Source organism: Balaenoptera physalus, assembly GCF_965194825.1.
Source record: "Balaenoptera physalus genome assembly, chromosome: 19".
In the NCBI taxonomy this organism is placed as follows: domain Eukaryota; kingdom Metazoa; phylum Chordata; class Mammalia; order Artiodactyla; family Balaenopteridae; genus Balaenoptera; species Balaenoptera physalus.
Window position 1 is genome coordinate 17595771 of NC_138900.1, and position 26346 is coordinate 17622116.

General features: G+C 39.9%; 1 protein-coding gene across 1 annotated transcript; it reads right to left on the reverse strand.

Annotated features, from left to right (window-relative positions):
* Positions 1-386: 386 nt before the first annotated feature.
* Positions 387-26346, reverse strand: PDCD2L (programmed cell death 2 like). Its single transcript, XM_082437903.1, has 7 exons — positions 24661-26346; positions 24381-24547; positions 24165-24225; positions 22149-22522; positions 21082-21192; positions 16550-16698; positions 387-836 (listed from the first exon to the last, which is right to left on the reverse strand). Exons 1-7 carry the CDS (start codon positions 24766-24768, stop codon positions 706-708), a joined length of 1101 nt encoding a protein of 366 aa, XP_082294029.1. The 5' UTR covers positions 24769-26346; the 3' UTR covers positions 387-705.

Consider the following 26346-nt stretch of genomic DNA (forward strand, 5'->3'; position numbering starts at 1 on the left):
GCAGGTCTAAACAGCTCATGTCACAGGGCAGGAGCCTCAAGCAGCTGGAGCAGCTCCAGTAGTTTGCTCTGTCAGCACCCGGGGACGGCAAAAGTGCCAAGGCTGCAGGGGTAGTACGTGGCTGGCTGCGCTCATGGCTCTCCAGCTGCTCTCCCTCCTAGAACCCACCGGTCTGCTTACATAGGATCACCTGCCCTCTGGGCTACAGAGGAGCCACATTCTGAGCTGCCACTGTGGACACAAGCCACTGACCCTAGAAGGGTTAACCAGCCCACAGCTGGGAGGTTCTAGTCCTGGCTCCAGACCCATCAGGGGTGCCAAAAAGCAAAAAAGAAACAAGAAACAAGAGCTAATAAATTGTGAGTCAAAATGAGGCAAAAACACAATTTAAACATTAAAATTTGCTTTAATTTATATAAACAAAAGGAAAGGGCTTCCCAGGTGGCATGGTAAGAATCCGCCCTGGTCCAGGAAGATCCCACATGCCGCAGAGCAACTAAGCCCATGGGCCACAACTACTGAGCCTGTGCTCTAGAGCCCATGCTCCACAACAAGAGAAGCCACCGCAATGAGAAGCCCGCGCACTGCAATGAAGAGTAGCCCCCACTCTCCGCAACTAGAGAAAGCCCACGTGCAGCAACAAAGACCTAACGTAGCCAAAAATAAATAAAAACAGACAAACAAAAAAACACAAAAGAAAGTGCACTACTTAAATAATAATTCATCTGGGTCCTCTTGGATAATACAAAATTCTTCCACGGGAGTCTGATGATTTTGAGGCCAGCAACTCTTCTCACATGTGTAAATTAGAATGGTTCCGAATTCCACAGAAAGACCTGAAAAATACAACATATTCAGGATTCCAGCAAAGAGAAAACTCATGAGATACACTCAATATTCAAAGTTTGCCCTGTTTAGGGAAGGCATCTTAGGAACTTGTGTAGAAATCAGCGATTTTTAGAACATGACTGCTTTCATCTGCCGATGCGGGCCTTCAGCTGCAACATCTCCAGCCTCCAGCCAACCCTGCTCACTTCAGACTGGTCCCCACAATCTGAATTGGCTCTGGCCAGTCCATCCTGTTACTAAAGGCAGTGGTTTTTGTATACTGACAGACTCCCTCAGTTTGTCTCACGTCTGAAGTCAAGGGGAGATTCTGTCAGCAACCAAAGGCCTCTGTTCAGTCCTGAACGGCAGGTTTTTCTTCCAATTCCAGGGCTTGTTCCTGTACTTGGTGATCCTAAGTGTATAGTCATACCACCCCTTAGATTGTCTAGTTGGTGAATATATTGTGCAGTGTTAAGTACATCGCACCCTCAAAGCTGTTTGCCCATTTTGTTTTTATTTCAAAAATCTGAACAAATGGCTAGCATATACTTGAACTCTTGGTGAAATTTAAATGTTAATAAAATAGTATACCCATCAAAAAAAAAAAAAAAATTCAAAGTTTGCTTAGTGGATAGAGCCCAGACTCTGGAACAAGATTGCTTGAGTTTAAACCACAGCTCTACCACCCTGAGCAAGCAATTTCACCTCTATGTTATAATGACTATATTTATCATGATGATAAGATTGCTGTAAGGAGGAGTAAATAAGCCAATACATGTAAGGTACTTAGAACAGAGCCTGGCACATCTTAAGTGTTAACTGTTAAACAAAAAGGTTAAGCAATTAGAAGATAATACAAAGGAAGGAAAAAGATGGCTCAATATCAGGATAATTGGCGTTGCCACAGGGAGTGATTCTACCTTACACACTGAAAAAATAATTACTTAAAGCAAAAACAGTGCTCACTAGTTTTCAGTCACAATACAGTTGCAGTATTCCTATAAAAAATGACTGCTGATTGCAAAAATAACACAGATTTATCAGTAAAATATACTATGTTTTTTAAAAATGTTTATTTATTTATGTGGCTGCATTGGGTCTTAGTTGCAGCATGTGAGGTCTTTAGTTGTGGCATGCAAACTCTTAGATGCGGCATGTGGGATCTACTTCCCTGACCAGGGACCGAACTCAGGCCCCCTGCATTGGGAGCACAGAGTCCCAGCCACTGGACCACCAGGGAAGTCCCAGTACAATATACTTTGAAAATAAACAAAAAATCTCAATTAGACTTCAATACAAATGTCTAGACTATCTGACATTGAAGACCATTTAAAAATACGTCACACTGACAGAACACTACCTCCAAGAAAGGATACAGGCAAAAAGTAGAAAATAAATCCAAGAATTTATAGAAGTTTATTGATGGATGGAGCCACGAAGAATGTCATCAAGAGAACATGAGTGGGGCTTCCCTGGTGGCGCAGTGGTTGAGAATCTGCCTGCCAATGCAGGGGACACGGGTTCGAGCCCTGGTCTGGGAAGATCCCACATGCTGCGGAGCAACTGGGCCCGTGAGCCACAACTACTGAGCCTGCGCGTCTGGAGTCTGTGCTCCGTAACAGGAGAGGCCGCGATAGTGAGAGGCCCACGCACCGCGATGAAGAGTGGCCCCCACTCGCCGCAACTAGAGAAAGCCCTCGCACAGAAACGAAGACCCAACACAGCCAAAAATAAATAAATAAATAAAATTAAATTAAAAAAAAAAGAGAACATGAGCAACAAGAACTCCTGCTGAAATCAGAACAGGAGAACAGGAGTCCAAAGGAGGAGCTGGGCAACTGGTTTGCAGCAGCAAAAGAAAAATACTTTTTAAAAATGTAGACAGCAATAATGGAAAGAAAATCAAAGACAGTACAAAGAAAGGCCAAAATAGAGCTGATTTTGAAAAAATAATGTGGTGAATTTGAGACAATTCCCAACTAGAATGAGCAACAGGCAGTTTTCAGAGGGCATTAGAAAGCTGAAACTCAGTACTAGTAACCACCAGGAGGGGCAAGAAGGAGGTGTAAGGAATTAGATAGAATAAAACACCAAGTAGCTATTATACATGAGCCCAGAGACCTGCCACATTTGGGGGATGAGGGAGGGGGAGGAGAAAGACACAGCATATGGAGATCAAAACAGTCCCATTACACATCCAATGAAAAACATCAGAAACCACAAGAAACAGAAAAGACAGGTGAAACTTAATTACAGGTAGAAAAGAAAGGCTTGAGAGAATCTTAATGAATGTAGAGGGAAAGGGAAAAGCATGCATTTGAGAGGAGAAAGGTGACCAAAGCAACTGGTGTTGGTTCCGTAGAAAAGCTACAAATTCAATAGAAAAGATACCCAGAAACAAAAAGGAAGAAAAACTAAATATATAGGTCGGAAGACCTATCCTGTCCCACAATAAAAGGATACAAACAATTGGACGGCAAGACATATGTTAGTTCAGTGCCCGGACTTCATAAATAAAGAAAATTCTACAGGCATCCTAGCATAAATGTTAGTTACAAAGGTGGCGGGTGGGGGAAATTAGTCCACCCTCAGACTTCTACAAAGCAACATTCAATGCCAAAACGTACTTCCTGGTGAGACGCAGCCGTGGGAGATGACAGGAGGTACCAGATAAAAGGACTGGCGGGGCTCTCACTGTTGACAGCATGGGCGATTACAAAGTTTTGAAGAAAGAAAGTGGAGCTTAAGAACTTTATACATAAGTTGTCCTTCAAATATAAAGGCAAACCAGCACACACATTCTAAAGTAAGAACAAGACCTACGAGCCCTCTTTGAGGCTATTACTTGATAGATTCCAGCTAGGAGAGAACAGTCAAAATAAAGAATTCATAGGCTAAACAGCTGTGAGAATTATGGCTATAGAATACAGACTTATAAACCTTGATAAAGCAAAAATGATACTAAAATATTTGGAGATGGAGTAGGGTATACATTTCCTTATCTATTATAGTAAAGGAGCCAAATGCATACTATTCAAAATTGAAATACGGAATGAATATAATTCTCTTAATTTCAAATGATCTTTTAGAAACTAGGGCCTCTTGAATAAAGAACCCGTTACCTAGGAACTTCCCTGGTGGCGCAGTGGTTAAGAATCTGCCTGCCAATGCAGGGGACACGGGTTCGAGCCCTGCTCTGGGAAGATCCCACAGGCCACGGAGCAACTAAGCCCGTGCACCACAACTACTGAGCCCACGTGCCACAACTAGAGACCCTGTGTGCTACAACTACAGAGCCCATGCATTCTGGAGCCCACGTGCAGCAACTACTGAGTCCACGTGCCACAAGAGAGAAGCCCATGCACCGCAACAAAGATCCCGAGTGCCGCAACTAAGACCCGATGCAGCCAAAAAATAAATACTTAAAAAAATTTTTTTCCTTCATTAAACCTAATTGTTATAATTATCACTTTGCTGTCATAATTGTTGTTCCTGTCATCCTTATAAGGATCACCAAAGGCATTATGAGTTTGTGCAGCTGCTTACACGGTGTTTTTCCTGATTAAAATATGATTCCCATGCCATAAAATTTACCATTTTAAAGCTACAGTTCATTGGTTTTTAGCATATTCACATAGTTATACAAACATCTCCACTATCAGATTCCAGAACATTTTCATCACCCCAAAAAGACACCCCAGGCCCATACCCGTTAGCAGTCACTCCCCATTCTCTCCTGCTTCCAGGTACAAGCAACCACTAATCTTCTGTTTCAATGGATTTGCCTATTATGGACATTTCATATAAATGGAATCATATAATTTGTAGCCTTTTGTGTCTGGCTTCTTTCACTTAGCATAATGTTTTCAAGGCACAACTATTTGTAGCACGTTTATCATGTAGTACTTCCTTTCTTTTCATGGCAGAATAATACTCACTGGAGATACCACATTTTGTTTGTACACTGATTTGTTGATGAACATTTCAGCTACTTCCACTTTTTGGGTATTCTGAATAATGCTGATACGAGCATTTGTGTACAGGTTTTGGTGTACATATGTTTTCAATTCTTTTGGGTGGAATTGCTAGGTTACAAAATGACGTTTTTAACAATAATATTTGCAAAAGTTTTCCAAAATTTTGTACCAGATTCTGCAAAAGATGCCGGGACACCAACAACCTCCTATGTGGCTGATGGCAACAGAAACTGGTAGATACCTACCATGCAACAATTTGCTAACATGACTTAAATAATACTTGTATACACAGCTATTAAAAAGAACTCAAGGGCTTCCCTGGTGGCGCAGTGGTTGAGAATCTGCCTGCCAATGCAGGGGACACGGGTTCGAGCCCTGGTCTGGGAAGATCCCACATGCCACGGAGCAACTGGGCCCGTGAGCCACAATTACTGAGCCTGCGCGTCTGGAGCCTGTGCTCCTCAACAAGAGAGGCCGCGATGGTGAGAGGCCCGCGCACCGCGATGAAGAGTGGCTCCCACTTGCCGCAACTAGAGAAAGCCCTCGCATAGAAACGAAGACCCAACACAGCCATAAATAAATAAATAAAATTAAAAAACAAACAAACAAACATGGAGCTGGATCTTAAAAAAAAAAGAACTCAAAGGGACTTCCCTGATGGCACAGTGGTTAAGAATCTGCCTGCCAATGCAGGGTTCACGGGTTCAAGCCCTACTCTGGGAAGATCCCACATGCCACGGAGCAACTAAGCCCCTGTGCCACAACTACCGAGCCTGCGCTCTACAGCCTGTAAGCCATAACTTCTGAGCCCATGTGCCACAGCTACCGAGGCCTGTGCACCTAGAGCCCATGCTCCACAACAAAAGAAGCCACCGCAATGAGAAGCCCGCACACCGCAACGAAGAGTAGCCCCCGCTCGCCACAACTAAAGGAAGTCCACACACAGCAACGAAGACCCAACGTGGCCAAAATAAATAATTAAATAAATTTGTTAAAAAAAAAAAAGAACGCAAAAAAATAGGATTAGACAGGCACTTTTTCAACCTGATGAGAGCATTTACAAAAAACCTACAGTTAACAAGTTACCAAGTTACCTAACGATTAAAGACTGACTGCTTTACTCCTATGATCAGAAATATGACAAGGATGTCTGCTCTCATATTTACATTCAACATTGTATTGAGGTTCCAGTCAGTGCAGTAGGCAAAAAAAAAAAAAAAGAAGAAGAAAAGAAAAGAAAAAGAAAAGAAAGACAGCCAGCTAAGGAAAGGAAGAAGTAACCGTCTTCATCCCCAAACAATATGATTGTCTATGTTCAAAACCTGATGTAATCAACAAAATAATCAATAGAACAGTTGCAGGGCACAAGATCAGTATACAAAAATCAACTGTGGAAATAATGTCAAGGAACATGGCAGAGTAGGAACCTCTAGGAATCTGACCTTCCACTAAAGCAGCTACTGAGCTGGAAGAACTATCTTCTGAAACTATCTATTTTGGAACTCTGGAGTCTAGTGAAACACTTCATCATCTAGTAAGAGTTCGATTAAGACACTGGTAAGTTTTAGAGATTTCCCTTCTTTCATTTAGCAACTAGCTCCAAGACCATCTCCAAGAAGCTCAACAAACTTCAAGCAGCAAAAACTCAAGAGATCCACACCAGACACACGGTAGTCAAATGTTAAATTGACAAACTGTTAAAACTCAAAGACAAAAGGGTAACTTTGAAAGCAGCGAGACAGAAGTAACTAGTTACATACAAGATAGCCTCAATAAGATTTAACAGTTGATTTCTCAGAAACCATGAAAGCCAGGAGGCAACAGGATGACACATTTCGTCCTAAAAGACTGTAAATAAAGAATTATGTATCTGTCAAAACTATCTTTCAAAACTGAAGGAGAATTAAGATATTACCAGATTTTTTTTTTTTTTTTTTAAAGCTGAGGGAGTTCATAACAGTAGATTTGCCCTGTGAGAAATGCTAGGGGCTTCCCTGCTGGCACAGTGGTTAAGAATCCACCTGCCAATGCAAGGTACATGGGTTCGATCCCTGGCCTGGGAAGATCTCACATGCCGCGGAGCAACTAAGCCCATGCGCCACAACTACTGAGCCTGCGCTCTAGAGCCCGTGAACCACAACTACTGAGCCCGCATGCCACAACTACTGAAGCCTGCACACATACAGTGCATGCTCCGCAATAAGAGAAGACACCGCAATGAGAAGCCCGCGCACCACAATGAAGGGTAGCCCCACTCACTGCAACTAGAGAAGGCCCATGCGCAGCAACAAAGACCCAACATAGCCAAAAATAAAAATAAATAAATAAATAAATAAATTTATATATATAAAAAAAAGAAATGCTAAAAGGAGTTCTCCAGGTTGAAATTAAAGGATACTAGACAGTAATTCAAAAACAGGAAAAATAAAGAACTTCATAAAGGACAGCTTTATTATACTTCTGGTTTAGTTTGTAACTTCTTTCTCCTATACAATTTAACAAGCAAATGCATAAAATAGTATTTATGAATCTATGTTAAGAGACATACAAGGTATAAAGATATAATCTGTGATGTTAACAATATAAAAGGAAAAGAATAGAGATGTATATAGAAGTAGAAGTGTTTGTATAATATTGAAAGAAAGTTGGTATTATTCAAACTAGGTTGCTAAAATTTTAAGACATTAATTGCAAAGTAATCACTAAGTAAAATACCAAAAAATACAGTAAGTCCCCTACATATGAACCTTCAAGTTGTGAACTTTCAAAGATGCGAATATGTGTTCCATCAACATCAGACGTGAGTGAAATTGCAGATTGCCCTCCATTTCCTATTGCTGATGATCCTTCAGCTCTACTATCTCCCACCTCCTCTCCCTCCTCCAGTCAGTATCTCCTCTTGCCTGTTCACTAAATGCCAGCCTCTATATGCCAGCTGTTGTACTGTACTACTGTACTTTTCAAGGTACTGTAAGATTTTAAATGTTTTCTTTATTTTTTGTGTTTGTTTGTTTTTTATGTATTATTTTTGTGAAAAGTATTACAAACCTATTACAGTATAGTACTATATAGCAGATTGTGTTAGTTGGGTATCTAGGCTAACTTTGTTGGACTTACGAACAAATTGGACTTACAAACATGCTCTCAGAAAGGAGCTCATTCATATGTAGGAGACTTACTGTATACAGACAATGAAAGAAGGGAATCTAAATGGTATACTACAAAAAAATCACCTAAATACCAAAAAAAAGGCAATAATAGAAGAACTGAGGAACAAAAATATTATAAGACATACAGAAAATAGCTAAATGGCTGAAGTAAATCCTTTATCAGTAATGACATTAAATGTACATGGATTAAACTTTCCTATTTAAAAAAAAAGCATTGACAGGATATAAAAAAATAATAAAATAAGACTAATCTATACACTATTAGAAATACTCTCTTTAGATAATAGGGACACAAAGAGGATGAAAGCAAAAGGATAGAAAAAGATATTCTAGGCAAACAGTAACTAAAAGAGAGCTAGGTTGGCTATCTTATTGTTAGACAAAACTTCAAATAAAAAAATGGTTACAAGAGACAAACAGGGACATTATGTGTTGAAAAAAGGTTCAACAGGGCAAGAAAATATAATAATTATAAACATATAAGCTTCTATGTGCAGAGACCCTAAATATGTGAAGCAAAAATTGACAGATTTAAAGAGAGAAATAGACAGTGCTACAATAATACTTGACATCAATAACTCACTTATAATAATAAATAAAACAACCAGACAGAAGATCAAAAAGGAAACAGAAGGTTTGACAATGCAATAGTTTGACAACTGGAACTAACAGACACATACAGAACACGCCACTTAACACCACATTCTTTTCAAGTGTACAGAGAACATCTCTGGGATATACCATAAGTCTCAATTAATTGAAGAAGACTTACCTCATACTAAGTATCTTTACTGATGACAATGAAATGAAACTAGAAATCAATAACAGGACAAAAACTGGAAAATTCACAAATACGTGAAAAGTAAACAGAACACTTTTAAACAACCAACGGGTCAAAAAAGAAATCACAAAGGAAATTAGACAATACCTTGAGACAAATGAAAATGAAAGCACAACATACCGAACCTTATGAGATGCAGTGAAAGCAGTTCTAAGAGGAAATTTTCAGATATAAACACACACAATAAAAACAAAGAAAGATCTCAAATCAATGACCTTAATGGTCTATACCCTAAGGAACTAGAAAAAGACCAAACTATCAAAGCCAGCAGAAGAAAGGAAAAAATAAAGGCTAGAATAGAATTTTTTTTTTAATGGAGAATATAAAAACAATAGAGAAAAACCCACAGAACCAAAAGTTTGTTCTTTGTAAAGATCAACAGAATTGACAAATCTTTAGCTAGAATGACTAAGAAAAAGAGAAGACTCAAATTACTAAAACCAGAAATGAAAGTAGAAACATTGGGACTTCCCTGGTGGCCCAGTGGTTAAGAATCCGCCTGCCAATGCAAGGGACACGGGTTCGAGCCCTGGTCCGGGAAGATCCCACATGCTGCCGGAGCAACTAAGCCCATGCGCCACAACTACTGAGTCTGCGCTCTAGAGCCCACGTGCCACAACTACTGAAGCCCGTGCTCCACAATAAGAGAAGCCACCGCAATGAGAAGCCCGCACACCGCAACGAAGAGTAGCCCCCACTCGCTGCAACTAGAGAAAGCCCATGTGCAGCAACGAAGACCCAACACAGCCAAAAATTTAAAAAAAAAAAAAGTATAAACATTAAGACAAATTTTATAGAAATGAAAGATTATAAGAGAATAATACGAACAGTTGTATACCAACAAATTGAATAACCTAAAAGAAATGGATAAACTCCTAGAAACATGCAATCTACCAAAACTGACTCAAGAAGAAACAGAAAATTTGAATAGACCTATAGCAAGGAAATTGAATGAGTAATCAAAACCCTCCCAGTAAAGAAAAGCCTAGGGGCTTCCCCGGTGGCGCAGTGGTTAAGAATCCGCCTGCCAATGCAGGGGACACGGGTTCAAGCCCTGGTCCGGGAAGATCCCACGCCTGCACACCACAATGAAGAGTAGCCTCCACTCACCGCAACTAGAGAAAGCCTGTGCACAGCAACGAAAACCCAACACAGCCAAAGATAAATAAATAAAATAAATAAATTTATAAAGAAAAGCCAAGGACTAGAGGATATAACTAGTGCATGTTACAAAACATTTAAAGAAGAATAAACACCAATCCTTCTTTAAGTCTCCCAAAAAATTGAATAGAAGGGACTACTTACTCATTCTCTGAGGCTAGTATTATCCTAATACCAAAGCCAGACAGAGATATTAAAAGAAAACTACAAACCAATATCCCTTATACGGATGCAAAAATCCTCAACAAAATACTAGCAAACCAAATCCAGGAGCTTATAAAAAGGTTTATATGCTATGATCCAATGGGATTTATCCCAAGAATGGAAAGATGTTTAAACATACCAAAATCAATATAATATACCACATTAACAGAATCCATAGAATTACCATGATCATCTCAATTGATGCAGAAAAAAAGCATCTGACAAAATTCAATGCTCTGTAGTGATAAAAATCACTCAATAAACTAGGAATAGAAGGTAAATTCCTCAGTCTGAAAAAGGCCATACATATGAAAAACTCACAGCTAACTTAATACTCAATGGTGAAAAACTAAAAGCTATTCCCCTAAGACCAGGAACAAGTAAAGGATGCCTACTTTTGCAACTTCTGTTCGATACAGAAGTTCTATATAGAGCGACTGGACAAGAAAAATAAAAGGCATACAAATCAGAAAGAAGGAAGTAAAATTATCTCTATTGGGGACTTCCCAGGCGGCCAGTGGGTAAGACTCCGTGCTCCCAATGCAGGAGGCCTGGGTTTGATCCCTGGTCAGGGAACTAGATCCCACATGCATTCCACAACTAAGAGTTCACATGCCGCAACTAAGAAGCCCACATGCTGCAACTAAGAAGCCTGCATGCTGCAACTAAAGATCCCGCATGTCGCAACAAAGATACTGTGTGCTGCAACTAAGACCCAGCACAGCCAAAATAAATAAACATTTTAAAAATAAAAAAATAAAAATTATCTCTCTTGCAGATGATCTGATCTTTTTTTTCCAAGAATGCTTGTTTTTTTTAATTTATTTCTTTTTAATTTACTTAATTAATTAATTAATTATTTTTGGCTGCATTGGGTCTTTGTTGCTGTGCGTGGGCTTTCTCTATTTGCAGGCTTTCTCTATTTGCAGCGAGTAGGGGCTACTCTTTTTTTTCTTTCTTTTTTTTTAATTTTATTTTTTATTTTTTTGGCTGCATTGGGTCTTCATCACTGCACGTGGGCTTTTCTCTAGTTGCGGCAAGCGGGGGCTACTCTTCATTGCAGTGCACGGGCTTCTCATTGCGGTGGTTTCTCTTGTTGCAGAGCATGGGCTCTAGGCACATGGGCTTCAGTAGTTGAAGCACGCGGGCTTCAGCAGTTACAGCACATGGGCTCTAGAGTGCAGGCTCAGTAGTTGTGGTGCATGGGCTTAGTTACTCCACAGCATGTGGGATCTTCCCAGACCATGGATTGAACCCGTGTCCTCTGTGTTGACAGGCGGATTCTTAACCACTGCACCACCAGGGAAATCTGACAGGGGGCTACTCTTCGTTGCGGTGCGTGGGCTTCTCATTGAGGTGGCTTTTCTTGTTGAGGAGCACGGGCTCTGGGTGCGCAGGCCTCAGTAGTTGCAGCATGTGGGCCCTACAGTGCGCGGGCTTCAGTAGTTGTGGCACGCAGGCTCTAGAGTGCAGGCTCAGTAGTTGTGGCGCACAGGCTTAGTTACTCCACAGCCTGTGGGATCTTCCCGGACCAGGGCTCGAACCCGTGTCCCCTGCATTGGCAGGTGGATTCTTAACCACTGCGCCACCAGGGAAATCCCAAGAATGCTTGATTTTATTTTGTCTTTGTCTCCATGCTTACATTTCCACACTAACAGATCAAAATCAAATTATCTGCAACTCAAATATTCATATTAGAATAATGATAACAGAATTTCTGACCACAAAGATTCAGTGTTTCATCTTGATGTTTTCTAATCAGAATTGTTTAAAAAATACCTAGAACTCACCAGTTCCTAGGATAGTTACCAGAAAGTGACAAATTTTTTTTTTTTTTGGCTGCACCCCACAGCATGCAGAACTTCCCCAATGAGGGATCAAACCCGTGCCCTTAAGCACGGAGTCTTAACCACTGGACCACCAGGGAAGCCCCCAAAACTGACAAATTTAAAGAAACAAAAATAGTAGACAATCCTGCAAGTGATTTTAGTTGTTGCTATATTTTGTCCCAGGAACAAGTTACCTCTTAGAAAAACTACTCCAAGATCAAAGCCTGAAGTGATTTTCAGTGTAGTAAAAATTACGTTATTATAATGTCCATACACCTAATGATGTAGGTAATGATAAAAAGTGATCTCTTCTTATGTGTTTAAAGCGATTCAAAAGAAATATATAAAGGACCTAAGAAATCAGGTTAGATCTGAAATACAGTAGGGAATACAAGAAGCAAACAATTTTCCTTGTTTCTGATTGTAGAAGAGAAGTAGGCCATGGTAAACAAATATGTCACATGACAAGGTATGTTCATGTTAAGAACACTTCCATAACCACAGAAGAAAGGTTTACTGATTGTTGAAATAAAAGAGGAAATGGATATGATGTACCTTAGGTAATTACTGGTAAACTGGAAAAAGATAATGCTGACATAAAAATGCCCTCATTGCAGATATTATACGAGTGACTATGGCAGTTGTGCAAAGAGACAGAAGCCATTACTCCTCAACTGTATATGATTATGCCAAACATGTGCCTTGGTCAACTCATAATCTTAAGAGACAGAATTTCTGCTTCTAAAATTAAACCATGCTAACCTTTTAAAATATTGTACAATGAATAAACATGTTTTGTGAATTCGATGAGTAGAGGGAATATTTTCATGTCTGTTCTAAAAGTACTTTAGATACACATAAGAATACTCAATGGTCATAAAGATCAAATGTAATCAGCCACCATCCCATGTAAAATCATTACATTTAGCAAATACTAATATGTGTGTGTGTATATATATAAAATATGTATTAGTAAATACAGATGATCTGATCTTATATGTAGAAAATCCTAAAGAATCCACACCAAAAAATTTGGTTTTGAACACTTGTCTCTGTTGTTTTTATATTATCCTTTAAGATCTCTGCTCTAGCCTTTCTTCTTTCCTTTCTTCTGTGAGCTTTGGTTGGTTGGTCTTCTTTTTCTAGTTCCTTAAAAGATAAACAGGTCATTCATTTGAGATTTTTCTTTGTTTTCAATGTATGTGTTTACAACTCTAAAAATGACCCAGCAATGCCATTCCTAGGATATACCCAAAAGAACTAAAAACAGGGAGTCAAACAGATATTTGTATACCAATGTTCACAGCAGCATTACTCATAATAGCTAAAGGATGGAAACCCCATCAAGTTAAAGAATTAAAAAAATTTGTATATACATACAATGAACTATAAAAAGGAAGGAAATTTTGATACATGCTACAACATGGACAAACCCTGAAAACACTATGCTAAGTGAAATAAGCCTGACACAAAAGGACAAATGTTGCATGATTCCACTTATATGAGGTATCTGGAATAGGTAAATTCACAGAGACAGAAAGAGATAGAATAGAGGTTACCAGCAACTAGGGTAAGAGAAAATGGGGGGTTAATTCCTTTTTGGGAGTGGGGGAGTAGTTAATTCTTAATGGGTACAGATTTTCTGTTTGGGATAACAAAAAAGTTTTGGAAATAGATAGTGGTGATGGTTACATAACATTGTGAATATACTTAATGCCACTAAACTATACACTTAAAGAAATGGCTAAAATGGTAAATTGTTTTTTTTAACATCTTTATTGGAGTATAATTGCTTTACAATGGTGTGTTAGTTTCTGCTTTATAACAAAGTAAATCAGCTATACATATACATATATCCCCATATCTCTCCCCTCTTGTGTCTCCCTCCCTCCCACCCTCCCTATCCCACCCCTCTAGGTGGTCACAAAGCACCAAGCTGATCTCCCTATGCTATGCGGCTGCTTCCCACTAGCTATCTATTTTACATTTGGTAGTGTATATATGTCCATGTCACTCTCTCACTTTGTCCCAGCTTACCCTTCCCCCTCCCCGTGTCCTCAAGTCCATTCTCCAGTAGGTTTGCGTCTTTATTGCTGTCTTGCCCCTAGGTTCTTCATGACCACAAAATGGTAAATTTTAAGTATGTATATTTTACAACACATCTTTTAAAAAATCAATTATATTTAAATATACTAGCAGCAAACATTAGAAATTGAAATTTTTTAAATGCCATTTACAATAGCATAAAAAAGCATTTAATACTTAGAGACAAAACTGAAAAAAGATGTGCAAGACTATACATTGAAAAGTATAAGACCCTGCTGCAAGAAATTAAAGAGAACCTAAATAAATGGAAAGACATATTATGTACATGAGTTGGAAGACTCAACATTAAGATATCAATTCTCCCCACACTGATCCAGAGAATCAATGCAATCCCAATCAAAACCCCAGAATGCCTTTTACTTTTTAAAGAAATTGACAAGCTGATTCTTAAAAACACAGAAATGCAAAGGACTTCAAAGAGTCAAAATACCTTTGAAAAGGAAGAATAAAGCTGCAAGATTGACACTACAAAATTACAAATCCTACAAAGTTACAGTAGTCAAGACAGTGTGGCAGTGGTGTCAAAACAGAGAAACAGATTAATGGAACAGAATGCAGAATAGAGAGTACACAAATAAATTAACACATATATGGACAACCAATTTTCAACAAAGGTAAAAGATAATTCAGAGAAAGAATAACCTTATCAATAAACGGTGCTGAAACAACTGGATATTCACGTGGAAAAGAATGAACTTGATCCATACCTCACACCATATATAAAAGTTAACTCAAAATGGACATAAATCTAAATGTAAAACATAAAACTAGGAAAAAACTAGTGTCCTTGGGCTAGGCAATTATTTCTTAGACAAGACATTAAAAACACGATCCATACAAGAAAAAATTAATCAATTGTCCTTCAAAATTAAAAACTGTTTTTTGAAAGGACACTGTTTAGAGAATAAAAAGACAAGTCATTTTATTCTGACTGGGGGGAGAAAAAGGAATTGTTTTCAAGTGGAGAAACCTGAAACACCAGGTGATCAAGGCTAACATCAACAGTCAATGTATAAAGATGCACCCTTGATATCATGTGTGACATGAAGAAAAAGGCACTTTACCCCTGTGATTTTCCTCTCAATAACCCATAATCTCATTCTGATTATAAGAAAAAAAAAATCAGACAAATTCCAATATAGGGGCATCTTACAAAGTAAGTGACCAGTACTCCCCAAAATTGTCAAGGTCTTCAAAAATGAGGAAGTCTGAAAATCCATCACAGGCAAGAGACACAACAACTAAATGCACTGTGGTATCCAGGACAGGCTCTTGGATATCAGGTAAAAATTAAGGAAATCTAAATAAACTATGGATTTTAGTTAATAATGTATTAATACTGGTTCATTAATTGTAACAAAAGTACCATATTAACGTAAAATGTTAATAAAGGGGAAACTGGGTATGAGGTATATGGGACCTCTATGTACTACTTCTTAATTTTTCTGTAAATTGAAAGCTTCTAAAGAATAAAGTCCATACCAAAAAACCAAAAATAAAAAAAGGCAAGCCACAGACTTGGAGAAAATATTTATAAATTATATACTAAAGGACTTGTATCCAGAATAGATACAAAACTCTCAAAATTCAATATTAAGAAGACAAACTATCCAATTTTTAAAGAGAGAAAATGATTAGAACAGATACTTCACCAAAGAAAACATACAGTGGTAAATAAACACATGAAAAGATGCTCAAAATCATTAGTTGTTAGAGAAATGTAAATTAAAACGATGTGACATCACTACACACCTGTGAGACTGGCTAAAATGAAAAAGACAGACCATATCAAGTGTTGCCAAGGATGTGCAACTCTCATGTATTGCTGGTTGGGATATAAGTGGCACAACCTCTTTGGAAGACAGTTTGGCAATGTGTTAAAAAGTGAAACACACACCTACCATATAATTCAACCATTTTTCTCCTAGGTACTTACCGAAAAGCCTATGTCCATATAAAGACTTGTACACAAATGTTCATAGTAACTTTATTTATAATAGCCCCAAATGGAAGCAACACAAGTTTCCTTAAAATAATTCTAATTTCGTTGTGGGGCAACTAAGCCCACACACCACAACTACTGAGCTCGCGCGCCTCAACAAGAGAGCCCACATGCCGCAAACTACAGAGCCCACATGCTCTGGACCCCACGTTCCACAACTAGAGAGAGAAAACCCACATGCCAAACTAGAGAGAAGCCCGCACGCCTCAACGAAGATCCCGCATGCCGCAACTAAGACCTGATGCAGCCAAAAAAAATAAATTTAAAAATAAAATATTAAAAAAATAATAATAATTCTAATTTCCCAAGTTTTCTGTAATATGCTTATATTTTATAAGGAAACAAAAATGAAACAATAGTCTTTCATTTTTAAAATAATTTCAAATTAGTGCTAGAAACCCACAAACTCAAATAAATAAACGGTTTATTACCTAAATTAGCACTTCTGAGCATGCTGACCAGCGCTGGCATAAGCTGAAACTCAAATATCCTTCGGATTCCACAGTGACTGCAGGCTGGGAGCTCAGTGACTTCTGATGTAGGGCAGGTCAAGAAAAGTGGTTCTCCACTCCAGGAATACCTAGAGCAAGGAAATAAAGAACTGTGAATCAGGGTCACGTACAAGTCACATTCCAACATCTAAGACCACGCTTTGCAAATTTTGTTTCTTTCTTGGAGAGTATCCGGAGCAAAACCAGAGAGCAAAGAAAATCCAAAGGCCCAGAAAACTAGCTGCAAGGTTGTATATCATAGCAAGATATCTGAATTCTTATCAATGGTTACCAAGTCTAGATGAAGGCACTAAAGCTAATGTTGAACTGAATCTAACTAAAACTGCAACAACGCCCAGACTCAGCTCAACTGCAGATTAAAAAGACTCAGCCCCCCACAGTACTGGCCTTACAGAAGAAGGGGCATACACTCCTAAGGAATAAATATTAACTTCAGTATCTACTGTTCATCAACATACAATTTCCAGTAAACAATTTTTTTAAGTTACTAGATATTCAAAGAAGCAGAAAAAATTGACCCATAAAGAAAGTGAATACCAGGAGATCCGCAGCCAAAATGATGGAATTATCAGACAGATTTTTTTTTAATTTTATCGAAGTATAGTTTATTTACAAAGTTGTGTTTAACTGCTGCTGTACAGCATAGTGACTCAGTTATACATACATATATATATATATATATATATATATATATATATACTTTTTCATATTCTTTTCCATTATGGTTTATCACAGGATACAGAATATAGTTCCCTGTGCTATACAGTAAGACCTTAATCGAAAATACTTTTAAAACCACCACCAGGTTAGGTCTCTCACTTCAATCACTCTTGTACTTTAATATGTGCAGATTCAGTTCTTATTTCATTTTGGGGAAAATTTCCTATTTCATCTTTGAATATTGTTTTTCATCCATTTGTTGAGTTCTCTATTTTGGACACCAATTATCCTTATAGTAGTTATATTTATCAACCTTCCATAGATATCACCTTCTCTCTAATTGCTTTGTCTTTTTCTTCTGCATTCACTAGATTTTCACAACTCTTTTCACCACGTCAGTACTTCGATTTTCACCCAAGTCTATTATTTCTAAATTTATTCAATATGTACCGTGTGGCTTGGTTTCTTTAGCAATTCAATTTCCCTTGGCATCTCATAGGTACTTCATTTTCTCAACTTTGAGCTCTTGGGTTTTACTGAATGTATTTTCTTACAAAGTTCTTCTATATCTTGAAAACTCTGCTGGGAATTATGTGTTCTCAGATTATGTTTTCTTCCAGATATGGTTCTTGGCTCATTTTTGTTTGTACTATTCATTTCTTTAATTTTACTGTCGATAATGTGATTACAGGAGTGGCATGCCACTTTTCATCTAGCTCATGCTTAAAGGGGGCAACTCTGTTTAGACCACCTGTTTTCTCCAAAACGGTGTGTCGGCTTTCTTACTGATTTCCTGTCTATCTCATATCAGAGGTCTGCTCTTTTCCCCTTCTCCAAGCATATTTTTCATTTCTTCTACTTTTCTGTAGGTGAAGTGGGGTGGGGATATGGTTCTGTAAAACTAGATGCAATCTACTAGAACACCTGGGTTTCACTTTTACTTCTCAGATGGTGTAAAATGTCTTACATGTTGGGAGATCCCATTTTAATGGGGAAGAAATTGCCCTTGACCTCTTTATCATTACTGTAACTAGTCAACAACTTTTGCTTCTGAGAGGCAATTCCTAATTCCCTGCATCATCACCCCACCACACCCAGTTCTCTGGCCAACAGCCCTACAGCAGAAGATACAGATTCTTTTCCTATTTGCTTCTTTCCAGATTCAAGATTACTGCAATTCTCAGGATTTTGTGGGCTAATCAGTATATTTTGAAGAGGTGAAAGAAGAAGGCTGTATGGTTAGAACTCACACTAAACCATTCCAGAAATTCCTCTACCTTCCTCTGTGAAAAGTAAATTAATTACAAAAATAAATATTTAAATACATGTGAGGTACCCAGAACTGTATTAGACATTTAGTGATATTATATCCTAAGCTGCCACTCTGAGTTTTATGGTATTAAGTTCCTTTCCTTATTTCAATGCTGATGGAAGGGATTTTCTTTTTAATACTTGTTTTTCTTCTATTTTATTTTTGGCTGACTTTTACCTTTTATATTCATCGTATCAGGTATTAGGGGAGAAAGACCATTTGATTTTACTCTGTCCACTTTATCTGGACCCATTTTCCAAGTTTTCCCTATGTCATTATTTTTATATACTATAACCTGCTGGGTATGTCATTTCCTCTGAGGCCTCTCTGACATCCTACTTATAATAGCTGTGTTTTATTTTCCTCATTTATCACTTGTGGAAATCATACAACACGTCTATTTGTTTTTAATCTCCCTCACTAGAAAGCTAAAGCTATAAAAACATGGACTTTGTGTCATTTCCTGCTGTACCTGCAGCATCTAAAATAGACTCAATAAATATTTGCTGGATGAATGAATATGTTCACTGAATCCTTCCAAACATGCTGTAAAGTAGGTATTAGGCCCATTTTACAGAAGAGAAAATAAAGGTAAAGTCATCTGCCCAAGGCCAAGTCTTCTAAGACCTAAACCAAGGTTCTTTTCAACCGTACCACATTTGAAAAGGTGTTGGCTCCACCAAATACCTACTATACATGGGCACTATGTTTTGCATGAGAGTTATATACTGTCCTTACTGCCAAATAATTTACAGAAATTAGGTGATTCAGTAGACCCTTGTCCTAAGATAGTGAAGAATACATAAATATGCCAGCGCTATTAAGAGATCCTAGGGAATTCCCTGGCAGTCCAGTGGTTAGGACTCTGCACTTTCACTGCCGAGGGCCTGGGTTCGATTCCTGGTTGGGGAATTAAGATCCCACAAGCCACTCAGCACGGCCAATTAAAAAAAAAAACAAAACAAAAAGTCCTAACAGATCTCTGCTTCCCCAAAACATAGCATAGTGGATTTCAAACAACAGCCAGTATTTACGTATATTTTACAGAGTATTTGCCTCATCACCTCACTTAATTCTCATAGGAATCCTATGAAATAGGTAGTTGTATCATCATCCTCACGTTAGAGATGAGGCACTGAGGATAAGAAAGGTTAAGTGACTTGCCCACGGACCCACAGGTAGAAATGGAAGACCTGGGCAATGAACTTCCAAGACCTATGATTCAATATCCTATGAGCACTTGTTACTTACTACAAAGTATTATGTCTTCAATATATGAAACTTATAAAGGAGAATGCACAGGGGAAATAAAATCAAAACTATTATAACTAACAAAGATTTAATTACAAAGATGGAAGTCAAACTGATAAGGACACACTCTGTAGTTCAAGAAAAATCAAGACCCCACAGCCTAGATAACAGCCTCCTAAACCCCCATCTCAAGGAGAGCATCAACACTCACCCAATTTCACAAGCCAGAAGCTCAAAACCACTTCTGTTGCCTTCTTTTACTCTCATATCCAAGGGTGACCAAGAACTGCCATTATAAAAATATCCCACAGGAACTTCCCTGGTGGTCCAGTGGGTAAGACTCCGCACTCCCAATGCAGGGGGCCCGGGTTCCATCCCTAGTCAGGGAACTAAGATCCCACATGCATGCTGCAACTAAGAGTCTACATGCCACAACTAAGAAGCCTGCAAGCTGCAACTAAGAGTCCACATGCTGCAACTAAGAAGCCCGCATGCTGCAACTAAGAAGCCCGCATACTGCAACTAAGAGCCCACATGCTGCAACTTAACATGCTGCAACAATGATCCCGCGGGCCGCAACTAAGACCCAGCACAGCCTAAATAAATAAATAAATAAAATTTTTTTTAAAGAAAGAAAAGAGAAAAATTATAAATATTCTATGACCCCAATTATTTTTTTTTTAAAAATACACAAAACCGGGCTTCCCTGGTTGCGCAGTGGTTGAGAATCTGCCTGCTAATGCAGGGGACACGGGTTCGAGCCCTGGTCTGGGAAGATCCCACATGCCACGGAGCAACTAGGCCCGTGAGCCACAACTACTGAGCCTGCACGTCTGGAGCCTGTGCTCCGCAACAAGAGAGGCCGCGATAGTGAGAGGCCCGCGCACTGCGATGAAGAGTGGCCCCCGCTTGCCACAACTAGAGAAAGCCCTCGCACAGAAATGAAGACCCAACACAGCCAAAAATAAATAAATAAATAAATAAATAAATAAATAAATAAATAAATAAATAAATAGATTAATTAAAAAAAAATTAAAAAAAAAAATACACAAAACCTACTTATGCAAATGCATAAAAAATAAGTGAACTTAATAAACTAAAATCTTAGCTTCATGGTTTGAGGAATACTGTAGATTTTGGTTTTCTTGTTATACTTTCCTGTGTTTCCCAAACTAATATACATAACTTTTACAATCAAGAAAAACAATTTAAAAAAATGTGCCTTTACCTCAAAATCTGCTCCTGACAAGCAGCAATTCTCTTCATGAATTTGTAAAACATCTTATCTCCACTTTTAATTATGGTCTTCTCATATTTTTCATCACCATCACTAGAAAGACTAAAAAGAGAAGCAAAAAACACTTTTGCCTGTATATATCCAGAGAATTACAGTATTTAGAAAAGTAAACAATTTTTAAAAACTTTACCAAAGTAATATATGCACATAATGTAAATATCATATATTTACTACCTTATAATGAATATCAGTAACCCCCTGCCACCCTTCTCTCAAGCCCTGCTTCCTAGCCATTTTCAACTCTGGATAATTATTTGCAATTTAAAAAGTCATTATGTCCACTGACTCTCTCCATTTCTTTCTCCATTATGGATTATTTTCAAACACCAACACTTCTTCACACACTCCAACAGTATTCTGAAAAAGCTTACAAATGATACAGCTCTGGTAAAGAACCAGGTCAACTCTCCAAATATCCTATTGTAATTCTATTATAATAGCAAAATGATTATTCTTACTTCTTTAGAGGGTTTTCGTTTATAAAGCCTTTCTAGACCTATTCTCTCACTTAACTCCAAAAACCATATGAAGAGATACACCACCCAGATATCAGTATCACTCCCATTTTACAGGGGAGAATTGAGGCTCTGGGAGGGTCTCTGAGGTCCTAGGCCAGTTCTTGAGCCACAGCCAAGAGTCAATAAACAAATGGCATTTTTCTAACTTATCTGTCTCCGTTATACATTTAAAAACAGAAAAGTTAAAGAGATAGTAAACACATCTTGTGTAAATACTTGGTATCCCTAACTTCTGTTTGTTCATTTTCCTGAGGGTCCCTATAAACAGAACAAAGTGTTTTCAAGCTAACTCAAGGGTGGCTGGTAAGATCCCCTTGTCTGTCTCCCTTTCTCATCTGAGAGGCGTGAAGCAGAAAGGTCCTACACACACATGTGCTGCCTGAAAAAGTTTCCCCGGATACGAGGGTAAAACCAAACGGTACCTACTGTGGCAGCTTCCTGACCAAATCACCTCTCACGCTCAGCAGTACACACTCTCACCTGTGGGAAAGCAACTGTTCCATATCAGTTCCCTCTCTCTGCTGATACTCCCTCAGAAGGCTCTGAGCATGATCTAGACTGACAAAGTCCCTGTAGTCATCCTCGTCAACCACACAGATGTAGTAGGGCAGGAACTGCGGCACCACAGAAGGCAAGGCCACCCCTTCCCCAGGAGGCACAGCAGGAGCAGCAGCCGGCACAGGATCCTGCAGACGGAGGTCTTGGAGCTGGGCAGTCCAGTCTCTGTCTTTGGCACTGGTGGAATCATTTCCAAAATCTGAGATAACCTGTGGTGGAGGCGCCTCCTCACTGTCACTTCCCCAGTCATCTGCACCTTCACACCAATCCTCAGCTGTGAGGCCGTTTTCCTGTTTCTGGAAAAATATCCAGTGAATGTGGTTCAAGCACACTTGGGTGATCTCACCTACTCCCTTGGCTTCCTGAGCCACCCATCCCTTCAGCTTCCTGAGGGAGCCTTAACACCAGCACCCCCCCCCGTCCTCTACTCTGGCACACTCTGATTCAACTTCCTGGACCCCGTTTACTCAAAAGCATGTTGGAGGTGACAAACATTGTGTTTTCTTTTCAGGGGCACCATGGCAAATGCAATACGGTGGTTTCTTCAACATCTCTTTCAGCTGTGCTTCATGTATTGCACGTGGTAAGAAAGAACTACATTTCCCAGACTCCTAAGCACCTGGGGTCCTAGGTGTGATCAGGGGGGTCTGTCTGCGTCTAGAGAGAGACACAAACTTGAGACAGAGTGAAGCGGAAAGAGGGGCCATGAAGCAAAAGGTAGCTGATCTGTAGATGGAGACAGAGCAAGGCTCTGGAGTCAACAGTTCTGACAAGGGCAGCTTCCATTCACCGGAACACATCTCAGTTTCCTGACTGCAAGAGAGGTTAGCAGCTCCGTGACAGGCCAGTTCTGACGTGTGGTTCCGGAGGTCATTCCTGGAGTCATCTCCTCCAGGCTATCCAAATAAGTCAGTAAAAACCAAATTTTACGTCTGTCTCAGCTTTAAAAAGTCAAAGTGCTTTTCTATTATCTGCAATTGAACCCTGACAAATACAGGCAGACACCATCTTTTTATTCCCAGTATTGCTAGTACTGTGCTTGGCACACATTAAGAATTCAGTGTGGGCTTCCCTGGTGGCGCAGTGGTTGAGAATCCGCCTGCCAATGCAGGGGACGCGGGTTCGAGCCCTGGTCTGGGAAGATCCCACATGCCGCGGAGCAGCTGGGCCCGTGAGCCACAATTACTGAGCCTGCGCGTCTGGAGCCTGTGCTCCGCAATAAGAGAAGCCGCGATAGTGAGAGGCCCGCGCACCGCGATGAAGAGCGGCCCCCGCTTGCCACAACTAGAGAAAGCCCTCGCACAGAAACGAAGACCCAACACAGCCATAAATAAATAAATAAAATAAAGGAAGAAACAACCCCTCTCTAAAAAAAAAAAAAAAGAAAAAGAATTCAGTGTATATATAAAGCAACATTCACAGGCAAAGGGAAGCTGAATTTTGTTCTGCAGCTACCAACTTGCCTGATTTTTTTTAATTTAATAAATTCGAGTTTTGTCGTATTAAATGCTTGTTATATACACATATACTTATCACAGTAAGTATATTTACTATAAACACACACATATATAATGATGTGTATGTACACACCCATACTTTTTCCCAAACAGAAAAATCAGTAAGCTATGTGCTTCCATACCTTCAGTGCATAATTAAAACAACTAACAAGACGTTAAGGAAGTACCATTTTATGGTTCAAATAAAAAGCAAATTGTGGTGCGATGAACTGGGAGATTGGGATTGACATGTATACACTGATGTGTATAAAATGGATGACTAATAAGAAAAAGTAAGTAAATAAAAAATAAACATTAAAAAAAAGCAAAAACCATTCCAAAGTACTTCAAAGAACATGGCTTAAAGTTTGTCTTAAACGAAATTCTGGAAAATACCCTCAAATTACAGCAGATCAGAATATGATAGTCACAAGCGCTTTACCTGAGCGTCCTGCGTCTCTTTCTCTCCTATTTGCAGGCACTGGGAGCGGAACACCTTCCAACTTCATAGTAAAGAAAAACTGCGGTGAGGAGTCCATCGCCGACTGCCTGCGGACTGACCAGTCCCCTCCGGGTGCGCCGGGTGCTGGCCCCCCACCCCCGCTCCCGCCCACTCGGTATAAAGTCCCGTGGGCAGATCCAGGACTTCCCCGCCTACCTGCGCGCCCTGCCGCTAGCGCACCCCGGGCGGGGGCAAGCGAACACGTGCAGGAGCCGATGAAACGGGGAGCCTTCCAGCGGGCAGTACACCTGCACGACCAGGGCAAGCGGCTGCCTGCAAAGTTCACACACTGGCCTCGGCGCTGCCACGGCGGGCAGGGCGTCCTGAAGGCAAGGGAGGCACTCAGACCCTGACTCTTACCCGAGACCTCGCCCACTCCCTCACCCCGTAGCCCTCACCAGCACCCGCCGACCCCGGCTCCGGCGCCCCACCTCACCGGAACGCCGCCCAGCTTGCTCGCGGTCCAGGCGCCCAGCCCCGTGGGGCAGCCGTGCACTGCAGTATCTCGAAGCCCGAGCAGCACCGGCTTCCGAACGGCCGCCATGACGACGAGGCACCCACGTGAAGAGGCGAACTACGGCAGCCGAGATGGTGCGCCTCTCTGTGCACGCGCACCGCCTACGCCTGCGAGACGGCCCCGCCCCCTTCAGACCGTTTCCGGGGAAACAGTTTGGAGCCCTGAGGTGAAAATCCAGGAGCGGTAAGGCTTCTTGGCTCGTAGTGCGCGCTGCTAAAGGAAGTTGGCACCCTCTACTGTGAACTAGTCTTGCCAAAAAGTTTTATCTAAAGTAAGTGGGATATGGGACTTCTCTGGCGGTCCAACGGTTAAGGCTACGCGCTTCCACTGCAGGGGGCGCGGATTGGATCCCAGATGGGGGGAACTAAGATCCCGCATGCCATTCGGTGCGTGAAAAATAAATAAATAAATTAAATAAAATAAGTTGGATAATAGTACTGTCGTTAACAAGCCCCTCCCCCCAAAAAGGAAAAACCAAAGTCCTAAATTTTTATTTATTTATTTATTTTTATTATTATTTTTTAAATTTTTATTGGAGTATAGTTGATTTACAATGTGGTTAGTTTCAGGTGTACAGCAAAGTGAATCAGTTATACATATACATATATCCACTCTTTTTTTTTTTTTTAAGATGCTTTTCTCATATAGGCCATTACAGAGTATTGAGTAGGGTTCCCTGTGCTGTACAGTAGGTTCTTATTAGTTATCTATTTTATATATAGCAGTGTGTATATGTCAATCCCAACCTCCCAATTTATCCGTCCCCCCCAAGAAAGCCCTAAATTTTTAGAGAAGACACATCGAAATGCCTATAGATGAAATGATATATCTGGGATTTGCTACATGATGGGCAGGACTGTAGATGAAATAAAATGGGCCCTGGGTTGATAATTGTTCAAATTTGGTGTCAGGCACAGGGTGGTCTCTTATGCTATTTGACTTTTATATGTTCGAAATTTTCGGTAATAAAGTTTTTTAAATGCCTGTGGCACACATAGGTGAATTTCAAAAACATCGTGCTAAGTGAAAGAAGCCAGACACAAAAGGCCACATTCTGGAAAAGGTGAACTTTTTGTAATCAAATGGATGGTTGCCAGGGTTTGGGTTTAGGGGTTTAGGGGGCAGAGATTGACCACAAAAGGTGCCAGGAACTTGTTGGGGTGATGAAAATGCTGTATATCTCACTTGTGCTTGTTACATGACTGTATACATTTGTCAAAATTCAGAACTGTACACCAAAGGAAGATGAATTTTACTATATGTAAATTATACCTCAATAAACCGGACTTAAAAAAGCATGTTGCAGAAACACTATTTCAGGCTTCATACCATGGTGTGTAAAAAAAAAAAAAAAGAAAAGAAAAAGAAAGTGACTTCCCTTGTGGTCCAGTGGGTAAGATCCTGTGCTTCCAATGCAGGAGGCCCGGGTTCAATCCCTGGTCAGGGAACTAGATCCCACATGCATGCTGCAACTAAAGAGTTCACATGCCACAACTAAGAAGTCCGAATGCCGCAACTAAGAAGCCCACATGCCACAACGAAGATCCCGCATGCAGCAACTAAGACCTGGCACAGCCAAAATAAATAAATAAATAAATATTTTTT